The 13,238-nt window shown below is 43.1% G+C and overlaps 1 protein-coding gene across 1 annotated transcript in view; it reads right to left on the reverse strand.

Moving 5' to 3' along the window:
• LOC120019830 (aryl hydrocarbon receptor repressor-like) overlaps positions 1-13,238 on the reverse strand; it is a 32,754-nt gene that overhangs the window by 4,588 nt on the left and 14,928 nt on the right. The window contains exon 3 of the mRNA XM_038963244.1: positions 1,117-1,250. Coding sequence (XP_038819172.1) covers positions 1,117-1,250 — 134 coding nt within the window. The remainder of the gene's footprint in view (positions 1-1,116; positions 1,251-13,238) is intronic.

Below are 13,238 nucleotides of genomic sequence, written 5' to 3' on the forward strand. Positions count from 1 at the left end.
ACGTAAAAAAAGAGGGCAGTCGATAAGCGCAGATGAACGATATCAAGGATCTGGAAAGATTATGTATGGAGGAATGGTCTAAGATCCCTCCCAGAGTGTTCCCCAATCTCATAAAACATTTTAGAAAAAGACTCAGTGTTGTTATCCTCGCAAGGTGAGGTATTGAAAGGTTTTGAAAAAAGGGGTGCCAATAATATTTTACACCTATTGTTTAAGAATGTATTTTATTACTAAATTGTATTTTATTACTTGTTAAATAAAACTTTCTCTGAGCAATTGTATTGTAATTTTCAAATACTTTTTCCATTTATACAGTCTTTTTTGCATTTCTTTATCAAGGGTTACAATCATTTTGGACCTGAATGTGCTAAGAGCACAGGGGACCAACTTCAATTGCACGTGATGAGTAATTCACAGGTAAATGCTTTTCATACAACATCTCTATTTCTGATAATGAATGGACGTTAGAACAAAACATTACAAAAAATTGTGTTTTCGTGCCTCCTGATATGAAGAGTAAAACAGGGAGAAAAGTGGAGGAAACACCATGCAGGGTTCCTCATTAACTTCCTGTGTTGGCTGGAGCTGTTGTGCTTGACATTTGCGTGACTCTGGCATGCTCCTTGCTAGGCCTTGTCACCTCTGGTCTAATTCGAGTCAGCCCAGGTCAGCTGGGCCCCCTTTTCCCACTCTCTGGTGTAATACTGACTTAACAGTGTCACGATCTTCATTGAGCAGCATCATGATCGGTTGTTTAGTCTCACGCTACTGAGGGAGGGAGATTTTCTAGCCGTTTGTGGCGAGGGGAGGGCAGGGTTCTGGGATGGAGAAGGTGGGGTTTAGAGGACGCAATGTTCTGTTCCTACACCCATCCTCCCAGCAGCTCCGCTGTGCCACGATATCATCAATACATATTCTAAACCTCAAATACTAAATGCGGCTAAGTTCAACTTTGTGGATTTATTTCATTCAAGCTTTTATTTGCCATTTTTGCACTCCTTAATTTTAAAGAAATAACACAATCACGGCATGGTAGACTGATGACCCAGTCATCGCTCATCAGTGCTCTCTTGGGAGGACAAACCACAGCCTGACCCTTCTGCTCCACTGTCTCACCTCCAGTAAGAGGTCACTCTCTACCACGCTGATGCTGGTCCTCGGGGTTCCAATGGGCAGGCTCTCTTTCCTGGTATCCTGGTGGTTCAAAGGCGGCTTCATGATGTGCTTTCTGCATGGCTTCTCCTGGATGGCTGGATAAGAGGAAAAAGGACAACACTTTCTCAGTGAGGGGACTAACAGGTTTATTAGATGTATGATGAGTAATCAGTCGATTAGGGTCCACAATAATAATACAAATTCTCACAGTTGTCTCATACTATGCACACTAACATGAACTCATTTCTCATTACATGCCACAACATGTCCTGGAGCGCTCTCTCTTTCTCTCACACACAGAGAGCGAGAGGGATAGAGAGAGAGACAAACAGTGTTGTACACCAACCTGGACTCACAGGTAGACGTTACATAGTAAATCTGGGACACTCAAATTAGTATGATATGTTACATATGGTATGTATTAATTTGTACATGTCATCTATTTCGTATGGTATGTTACGAACTGCAATTCATACAATACAATACAATACAATATGATACGATATGACACTAACAATAGGAATTCCTTTTTGTTGTGGCTAACGTTAGCTAGGTGGCTAGGTGGCTAACGTTAGCTAGACTAGGGGTTACGGTTAGAGTTAAGGTTAGGGTTAAGAGTTAGGTTAAGGGTTCATTAATGTTAGGGTTAGGGGAAGGGTTAGCTAAAATGGAAAGTAGTTGCAAAGTATCTAAAAAGTAGTAAGTAGTTGCAAAGTTGCTAATGAACTAAAATGCTACATTTTCCGTGATGAGATTTGAACACGACACCTTTGGGTTGTTAGACGTTCCCGTTATACGCACACCCATCCACCCTCCTTTTGCCTTAAATAACCTTCTGTCTAATGTAACTATACCAAACATAACATATCATACTCATTGGAGTTTCCCGTATTTTTTATTTACTATGTTACGTCTAGTCTATGAGACCAGCCTGTGTAGACACACATGCTGTGGTGATATGTTCCTAAAGGGCTCATATTTTCAGTTTATTAAGCATTTCCAATTTTTTACAGTATTTCCAATCTACCTTTTTCTTCAAGCTATTATTAAATGGTATAGACCCTACATTCTGTGTCTGGAGAGAGGCCGTGTTTACACTCGTCTCCCTGGGAACCACAGACGAAAGAGAGACAGTACAGTACTAGGCTGCTCCTACCCCACTGCTTCCCTGTGTTGTGGTATCACCTGGTTGGCCAGGGAGCGAGAGCACAGAGCAGAAGGGACTGTGCCCGGTCCCTGATGTCTGACAGCCTTTGCGTGTTCACAGCACAAATTATATTCACCAGCGGCTTCCTGGCCACCCCCTACATGACTAAACAAGGAAATCCATGTCAGGATTACCAGAGGGAAGCAGGGATGGAGAAGGAGAGAGAGGGAGTAGGAGTTGGCTGGCTGAGGCGACACTGTCACGCAACTAAACCATCTGTCAATCTCCTCCATATCCCTAACAGTGGCCTGGCGTCTGTTCAATCCATTGCGTGCAGGATGGCAAGCTACATTAGCCTGTAAAGAATTTCATAATAACAGCTGTTACATATTGATGACTGCTGGCCAACACAGAATTCTCTCCCTGAACATTAGGCCCACAATGCAATTGAAACAATATACATAGAGTACATCTGCATAGTATTACATACAAACATAGATTGTCAAGGTAATAACTATGACTGTGTGATATCCAGGGCACTATTCCCAATAGAATTGTACAAAAATGATGTCCTTACGTTGATATACCTTATTGCATCAACCGTCTTTACTGAATGCCATGACAAATGCATTGGTAACAGCATGGATAACATGGAAATGCACTCCATCAATTTGATTATTTCCACTTTTAGGAGCGAGTTCGTGGAGAGACCCACAAACACACACGCAAGCACACACAGACATGAGCACACACACACACGCACGGTGGCAGGCACACACAATGAATGCATAGCTGTAGTAAAAGACCTCTGGGGGTGGTATGAAAAAAACCTGAAACAGTAGTAAAAGCAATCAAGCTTTTGAAAATCGTGCCAACAACTCCTCTTGTGGTCACGCACTTCCAGCCAATCCCTACTGGTCAGAAACATCTAGAAAATCCTTTTCTGGGGATTACTACTGACAACTTGGTATTTTTAATAGAAAGCACATCCAATATCACTCCCACTCACAATGTACTGTATGACGTCACAACTGCTGTAAGGGCTATTATGAAGGGAACGTACATCTTTGCCCTACCTAAGATAATTATAACACACAAAGCATCTGAGCCTCAACTGGGAGAACCAGTGAAAACAAGATTTAAAAAATGTAAGAGTATGTCTAGTTCAATTACAAGTGGCTGGACATTTCCACATTTAGACAAACTGGTTGACAGTTTGACCATAAGAACACAATAGGGAGAAGTGCCTTTGTTACAGTCAATGATACTGGTATGCCTCAGTCACAGCGGATCCAGTGAAATGTAAAAAAGCTTCCTTTCATTGACTTAAATAAACTGAATGAGTCCTGCTTGTGACTGTTGCCACCACACCGAACAAAAATATAAACGCAATATGCAAAAACAATTAAGATTTTACTGAGTTACAGTTTATATATGGCAATCAGTCAATTGAAATAAATGATGCCATAGTCTATGGATTTCACATGACTGGGAATACAGATATGCACATGTTGGTCACAAATACCTTTAAAAAAAGGTAGAGGTGTGGATCAGAAAACCAGTCAGTATCTGGTGTGACCACCATCTGCCTCATAGAGTTGATCAGGCTGCTGATTGTGGCCTGTAGAATGTTGTCCCACTCAATGGCTGTGCGAAGTTGCTGAATATTGGCAGAACTGGAACACGCTGTCATACATGTCGATCCAGAGCATCCCTAACATGCTCAATGGGTGACATGTCTGGTGAGTATGCAGGCCATGGAAGAACTGGGACAATTTCAGCTTTCAGGAATTGTGTACAGATCGGTTGGACGTACTTCCAAATTCTCTAAAACGATGTTGGAGGCGGCTTATGGTAGAGAAATGAACACTAAATTCTCTGGCCACAGCTCTGGTGGACATTCCTGCAATCAGCATGCCAATTGCACGCTCCCTCAAAACTTCAGACATCTGTGATATTGTGTTGTGTGACAAAACTGCACATTTTACAGTGGCCTTTTATTGTCCCCAGCACAAGGTGCACCTTCATAATGGTCAGCTTCAGCTTCACCTGTCAGGTGGATGGATTATCTTGGCAAATGAGAAATGCTCACTAACAGGGATGTAAACAAATTTGTAAACAACATTTTAGAGCATATGTGCATATGGAACATTTCTGTGATCTTTTATTTTAGCTCATGAAACATTGAACCAACGCGTTACATGTTGCGTTTATATTTTTGTTCAGTATAGTTAACTAGGTATGCCTATTATCATCAACTGAATAGTACATGGGGTGTTCACTCGAAGTTCAAGATAAGCCATGTCACCTGTGACAATACACAGACTCAATTCAACACACCAATGTGTTTTACAATGGAATCCACTAAAGGGGCTCTGGTTTATAACCACATCACAGCACCAATTGCTCTCACAAGACTGAAGCTTTTACAGTACATCCAGATTGACTGTTACATTCATTGAATCTCCTGGATGCTATTTTCTCTACTCCGCATAGCCTATTCTCTCTATTTGGCATGATTGAAGTAGATAGAGTTGACTCCATCAGTCTGCCTGTGACACGGTATTTCTAGTGAATGTTCCCTCCAGAGTCCATGGTTATCCGACTCATCGCAGTGATTCATCATGAGATCGGCTGCAGGGCGAATCAGCACGCTAATCCATACCATGATGTCACTATCACATGCTCCAGTTGGAGTTGTGGCCCTCCATCCTCAACACAAACAGCAGCTTTCATCACGCAAGCCTGAAGGGGGTGGGGGGTCTGGGAATGGTGCGTGGGGGGTGCGGTTGCTGCTGGATGGATCCACCACCACTATATATTACCTCTGAGGTCACAAAACAGAGAAGATCCCATCCAGCCAGCAATCACGCAGAGGCATACACCTTCTAGCGGGAGAGGGGGAGAGAGAGGGAAGGAGGGATGTGGCGCTGTGGAGGGAAAGGAATGACCGACTGGAGATGGAGCCATCAGCTGTCTACCACCAGTTACATCACCAGTCCTTCCTTCTGTTCTGTCATTCACTCCCAGGCTGTGGGGAGTACGCACTGACAAACAACTACTACTTAGGACTTTAGAATAGCGTGGCATTTAAGTCAAACCACTGTAGCTGGCAATAGCATCCATGTTAATGTAGCCAGTGGCATCTAGTGACTGGTACGAGACGAGGTGAGGTGATCAATTTAAATAAATACCTGAAACTGAACTTTCAGATAGCAGCATTGCTTCCGCCCTGGAGAAGAGGGAACAGTACATATTTCCTCTTCACGCCGTTGGCGGTTTGTGAAAGTCTGTCAACCTTTTATGATGTGTTCAATGCTGTTTTGGGAGAGGCGGCTTTGACGCAGTATTTTGGTTGTGTGGACTTAGGAAGGGTATGTCCTACCAACTTTAAAAGGTATGCGCTTTTAACATTGTAATGTGAATCGAGTCTATTTGAAAATGTTGAATATTTAATAAAGTATACAAGTTTTGATATTGATAATTTGTAAATGAGCCGGGGTTATAATTGTTTGTATGTGATCCGGAGAAGCCTTTGGCTGCCCTTGCTGTGTCATTTGTTTCTGTCCCTTACATTAAGTAGGCAGGATTTGGTATTTTGTCTATTCCGCCCAAGCAAATGATCTGGTATTTCAGGCAAAAGATTTTGGGTTGCCTTATCGATCGGATTAGTAAAAAAAAAAATCTTAAATGTTAAATGTTTGTTTGTCTACATGTTTATTTTGTTACCACTTCCCTATAGACCTCCACGGCTGGCTGTTCTTAGGAGGGAACTGTTTAGTTAGACAGCAGAGGCGCCGGAGGGGGATGGTTGCCGTTTAACAGGCTCCTAACCAACTGTGCTATTTAGTTTGTTTTTTCCATTTTTTTGCAACTCATTTTGTACATAATGTTGCTGCAACCGTTGCTGCTACCGTCTCTTATGACTGAAAAGAGCTTCTGGACATCAGAACAGCGATTACTCACCTTGAACTGGACTAAGATTTTGTATTTAATGAGTCCGATGCGAAGGATATACTGCTTTGTCAAGACAAGGCCCAAATCCCCGTCATTCGTGTGAAGAAAAGACGGAAATACAGGGTGCGGAGGTCTGGGTGCCTTGTGAGAATTCGTCGGCAAGTGAGTAAACCACCACTACCCTCCGTATTATTGGCCAACGTGCAATCATTGGAAAAAACCTGGACAATCTACGATTAAGACTATCCTACCAATGGGACATTAAAAACTGTAATATCTTGTGTTTCACCAAGACTTGGCTGAACGACGACTCGGATAATATGGAGCTGGCAGATTTCTGTTTTTCGGCAGGACAGAGCAGCTACGTCTGGTAAGATGAGGGGTGGGGTGTGTGTCTATTTGTCAATAACTGGTGGTGCACGATGTCTAATATTAAAGAAGTCTCGAGGTATTGCTTGACTGAGGTAGAATACCTCATGATCAGCTGTAGACCACACTATCTACCAAGAGAGTTCACATCTATATCAGTCGTAGCCGTCTATTTACCACCACAAACCGATGCTGGCACTAAGACTGCACTCAACGAGCTGTATAAGGCCATAAGCAAACAAGAAAATGCTCATCCAGAAGCGGCGCTCCTAGTGGCCGGGGACTATGATGCAGGCAAACTTAAATCCGTTTTACCTTATTTCTACCAGCATGTCACGTGTAACCAGAGGAGAAAAAAACTCTAGACCACCTTTACTCCACACACAGAAACGCATACAAAGCTCTCCCTCCATTTGGCAAATCTGACCATAATTCTATCCTCCTGATTCCTGCTTACAAGCAAAAACTACAGCAGGAAGTACCAATGACTTGCTCAATACAGAAGTAGTCAGATGCGATGCTATGCTACAGGACTGTTTTGCTAGCACAGACTGTAATATGTTCCGGGATTCATCCAATGGCATTGAGGAGTATACCACCTCAGTCACCGGCTTCATCAATAAGTACATTGACAACGTCGTCCCCACAGTGACCGTACGTACATTTCCCAACCAGAATCCATGGATTACAAGCAACATCCCCACCGAACTAAAGGCTAGAGCTTGTGCTTTCAAGGAGCGGGCCACTAATCTGGACGCTTATAAGAAATTCCGCTATGCCCTCAGACAACAAACCATCAAACAGGCAAATCGTAAATACAGAACTAAGATTGAATCCTACTACCCCCGGCTCTGACATGCGTCGGATCTGGCAGGGCTTGACAATTATTACGGACTACAAAGGGAAACCCAGCAGCGAGCTGCCCAGTGACACGAGCCTACCAGACGAGCTAAATGCCTTTTATGCTCGCTTTGAGGCAAGCAACACTGAAGCATCCATGAGAGCACCAGCTGTTTTGGATGACTGTGTGATCAGGCTCTCCATAGCCGATGTGAGCAAGACCTTTAAACAGGTCAACATTCACAGAGCCGTGGGCCAGACGGATTACCAGGACGTGCACTCAAAGCATGCATGGACCAACTGGCAAATGTCTTCACTGACATTTTCAACCTCTCACTGGTCGAGTCTGTAATACCTACATGTTTCAAACACCACCATAGTCCCTGTGCCCAAGATAGTGAAGGTAGCCTGCCTAAATAATTACCACCCCGTAGCACTCACGTCCGTAACCATGAAGTACTTTGAAAGGCTGGTCATGGCTCACATCAACACCATCATGCCAAAAACCCTAGATCCACTCCAATCTCTATTGCACTCCACCCTGCCCTTTCACACCTGGACTAAACGAACACCTATGTGAGAATGCTATTCCTTGACTACAGCTCTGCGTTCAACACTATAGTGCCTTCAAAGCTCATCACTAAGCTAAGGACCCTGGGACTAAACACCTCCCTCTGCAACTGGATCCTGGACTTCCTGACGGCCGCACACAGGTGGTAAGGGTAGGTAACAACACATCCACCACGCTGATCCTCAACACTGGGGCCCCTCAGGGGTGCGTGCTTAGTCCCCTGTACTCCCTGTTCACCCATGACTGCGTGGCCAAGCACGACTCCAACACCATCATTACGTTTTCTGACAACACAACAGTGGTAGGCCTGATCACCGTCAATGATGAGACAGCCTATGGGGAAGAGGTCAGAGACCTGGCAGTGTGGTGCCAGGACAACAACCTCTCAATGTGAGCAAGACAAAGGAGCTGATCATGGACTATAGGAAAAGGAGGGCCGTATGGCCCCCATTAACATTGACGGAACTGAAGAGGAGCGAGAGTTTCAAGTTCCTTGGTGTCCACATCACCAACAAACTATCATGGTCCAAACACACCAAGACAGTTGTGAAGAGGGCACGACAACACCATTTCCTGCTCAAGAGACTGAAAAGATTTGGCATGGGTCCCCAGATCCTCAAAAAGTTCTACAGCTGCACCATCGAGAGGATCCTGACCGGTTGCATTACCGCCTCGTATGGCAACTGCTCGGCATCTGACCGAAAGGTGCTACAGAGGGTAGTGCGTACGGCCCAGTACATCCCTGGGGCCAAGCTTCCTGCCATCCAGGACCTATATACTAGGCGGTGTCAGAGGAAGGCCCGAAAAATTGTCAATGACACCAGTCACCCAAGTCAAAGACTGTTCTCTCTGCTACCGAACGGCAAGCGGTACCGGAGCGCCAAGTCTAGGACAAAAAGGCTGAACAACTAAACTAATCAAATGGCCACCTCGACTATTTACATTGAACTCCGTCCCCCATTTGTTTTTGCACTGCTGCTACTCGCTGTTTATTATCTATGCATAGTCACTTTACAAATTACCTCAATTAACCTGTACCCCCACACATTGGCTCAGTACCGGTACCCCCTGTATATAGCCTCGTTATTGTTATGTACATTTCTTGTGTTACCTATTGATTGATTCAATTTTTTTTTAACTTTCGTTTATTTAGTATATATTTTGTTAACTCTAATTCTTGACCTGCATTGTTGGTTAAGGGCTTGCAAGTAAGCATTTCACGGTATTCGGGCGCATGTGACAAACACAATTTGATTTGATTTGTTCAACTGTATGAATTATATTTAATGCCTCTTATCTTTAATAAACCTTGGTTTATATGGTTAACGCTGTCATTTATTTGACAGACCTGTGTTTAAACTTGTCCCGAGGACCTTCCCTTGTGTATAAACAAGATGGCGTAGTACAGTTTACATTAATGTGGATGTGATGCTGCCTAGGAGGACATAGCAGGAAAACTAATGAGGCACTTGTGTTAGGAATCGCCAGTATGAACACAGTCTTAAGAGGTACAGTATCTATGACCAGATGTTCTGCTCTTAGTTGCCAAAATGATGCCCCTATATGGTGACTATTGACTTGGGGCGGTCACTGCTACACTGTCAGACTCTCACCAAAAACAAAAGAGGACAAAGGCAATTGTACACAGACCATAGAAATGTAGGAATTGTTATTAGTGGACCAGACTTAATTCAATTGAACGTTAACATGGTGAGACTGTTGAGGTCAAACTAAAAACGTGAGAATACAAACAACCCATTTAAAAGATGATCAAAACCAGTTTGGATCCCACAGTTTCTGTGCCAAGCCTTGGTGACACGTTGACTACAGTATGTCTGAAAAACAATACCGTTCTTTATATCTTAACATTGAAGCTGTTGTAAGATTCTCTGTTCTGTGTGGTTTGCTGTAGCAGAGGCAGCCTTAATGAGACCCCTCCCCACTAGCTTCGACTGAGTCATTGCTGACCAGAGTGAACACCCCAGGATACTTCAAAGCTACCTAGTGATATAAGAGTAAATCCTTCTCCGTTGCGTGCGGGGTGTGCAGGCGGCTCTGGCTCCCACTCACCTCCCTCCTGGCTCTGAGCGTGCTCGCTCTCATTAGCATCCCAACACTGCTCTGTGGTGTGCAGCATCACTCCACATCAGGCCTTGACAGGGTCAATGAGGCCTGAACACTTCAGGTTAAAAGCCTACTGTGTGACAGACCCAATAGTGTTCAGACATTTTAATCTGTCACCCTCACACACTCACACAGCTTCTATACTTAACGCATGTGCTGTGTTTCAAGCCCAAATGGACAGAATTTCACAGCTGACAATGGCTCATATACACACACATATACACTGTACATACCATAATTTATAAACAAAATCCACCGACTGGATCCAGTGCAGCCTTCAGCGCTTGACTAGAAAAACATGGAGGGGAGAATCCTTAAAACTGTGGTCTATAATGAAAGCAGATGTCTGCTTCTTCATGTGTTGGCATGGAACAAATGAAAACATATAAAAGCCCCATAAACAAAGCTTCATTCCTATAGGGGAATGCTGCATATCCAACTACCTCATCTCTTTAGATAAAGAGTCAAAGACAACGTTTACAGTTATACAGCCATTGTTGTAAAATTGTTGTAAAAATGAGTTCAGTTTAGGGACTGTCAAATGAAATTCCTACAGGTTATTGTAAAAATACATAGAGGACCACTTCAAGTAATATTCCTGAACTGAAGAGCCACATTTGCATAGTTAATTGTTTATTTCATATGTGGTTTTAGAGAGTATTTTTCCCCCCACAGAATAAGGTTTGTCCAAATACACATTCCTGTCTGGGCTGATGCAATACCTAACAGTCTGACATGATAGATAGACCTGCAGTATGAAATCTACACTAACTCTATCATTTGGTAGCCTAGGGGTGGCAGGTAGCCTAGCGGTTAGAGCGTTGGGCCAGTAATCAAAAAGGTTGCTGGTTTGAATCCCTGAGTCAACTAGGTGAGAAATATGCCTAAGTGCTCTTGAGCAAGGCATGTAAACCCTAATTGCTCCTGTAAATCGCTCTGGATAAGAGCATCTGCTAATTAATGCAGTTTTGCTGTTGTTGATAGATGAATGGATGCTAATCAAACCCAGACAGACACCATTACATTTACAACCAGATGTGTACTTATGCCGTGGAAATAGTGTCTTAGGGAATGGAATGAAAACACTGCCAAATATTCTGGTTCATGTTCTTTCTTCATAATATCAAAAACATGAGAATTACAAACCCAATCTCAGATGTACACTGTCTGTATCTGCATGTCTACAGTGATTTGGTCCATATCATACTCATGATTATCATTGGCAATTTGAAAATGTTTATAAGAAGGTCACTGACTGGCTCTAGAGGACCATCTCTCTTCCTGGTCTATTGAAAAGGCTCAGCAGGTCATTCCTCAGTACTGTATGCAGAGACCCAGGGACAGGGAGGGTCAAGGCCAGAGTCCTGCAGGATATCTCTCCTTGTAACACTGTCCCCCTGGGCATGAGGGATGGGACCTCTCTGACATGGAGAATATCTCTCGCCATCGCAGGGGTCTGCTGGCCATGATGGAATGCCCTCTTCTCTCCATGACAACTGTCAATCACTCCCGTTAGGAACTATGGTGATTGGACTGACACTGACCATCATAATGGCTCATTAACTCTAAATATTGCAGAAAGCCTGTGACCTACATGATGAGATGATTATGGACAAAAGAGCGAGATTCGACGATCATGTCGCCAGAATAGGACACTCAATATTTATTGGAAAAGAGCATCAAACTCATCACCTCGCACTTTCACCATCCTGTGAAGTTCATCATCATTTATTTAATCTGTAGCCTAATAAACTGTAGGCTATGGTTTCCCAAGTCATAGAGGGAGGACAACAAAACATATCATCGCGTGACTCCAAGTGTACTTCAATATGATTGTTTTCTATCAATATTTGCGCATAAAAGCATTCCCACGGACATTTATTGCATAATAAATGTTACTGACACAAAAACACGCAACCTTTAAAAATGTATTTATTTATTTCACCTTTATTTAAATAGCCATCACTAGCACATTAGAGGCTGCATATACATACACTTGGAATCATTGGCCACTTTAATAATGGAACACTAGTCACTTTAAGAAAGTTGACATATTTTGCATTGCTCATCTCATATGTATATACTGTATTCTATCCTATTCTACTGTATCTAAGTCTATGCCACTCTGACATTGCTCACCCAATATTTATATATTCTTAATTCCATTCCTTTACTTTAGATTTGTGTGTATTGTTGTGAAATTATAAGATATTACTGTTAGATATTACTGCACTGTTAGAGCTAGAAACACAAGCATTTCGCTCCACCCGCAATAACATCTGCTAAACAAGTGTATATGACAAATCCAATTTGATTTGATTTGAGTGAGACACAGAAAAGAGCCAACCAGTAAAAGCAGAGCCCCATTCATTATCGATGCATTGTTCCGACAACATCGAAGAGCCATTCCAGACTCTGAAGTCAGAAGGACTTCAGGAGATAGGTGTTAGCCAGACTAGGTAGCCATATGTTTGAACATTACATAAACCAAGATTGGTCATAAGATTATTTTCAGCACTTCTTTAGGACTGCCATGCTATCACTTAGCTTTTATGCAATTGGTGTCTCTCAAACATGAAACCCATAACAATGCCTTTATAAATAGTTAAAGATGCTGTTTGGGATCTTAAATACAACAAATTCATAACATATTGTACAAATTGTATTTGTGACATAACATACAGATTGCCCAAAAAAAGGACATAACATGTCATACGAAAGGGAGGATGTAGTGCACAATTGCACTCAAAAAACGAGGACCCCTTTTGGCTCAAGAGCATCACTTTCAAAATGACTGGCAAAAATGATACAAAAGTTCTGGAGCGTCCCTTTTATTTGTTTTTTGTATCATTTCTTTTGTATTTTACGATCTTGTCTAATCGCTGCAACTCCCCAACGGGCTCGGGAGCTTAACCCGGAAGCCAGCTGCACCAATCGGAGGAAGGAAACACCGTTCAACTGGTGACCGGGGTCAGCCATCAGGCACCTAGCCCGCCACAAGGAGACGCTAGGGCGCAATGAGCCAAGTAAAGCCCCCCCAGCCAAACCTCCCCTAACCCGGACAACGCTGGGCCA

Source organism: Salvelinus namaycush, chromosome 25, assembly GCF_016432855.1.
Source record: "Salvelinus namaycush isolate Seneca chromosome 25, SaNama_1.0, whole genome shotgun sequence".
NCBI classification, from domain to species: domain Eukaryota; kingdom Metazoa; phylum Chordata; class Actinopteri; order Salmoniformes; family Salmonidae; genus Salvelinus; species Salvelinus namaycush.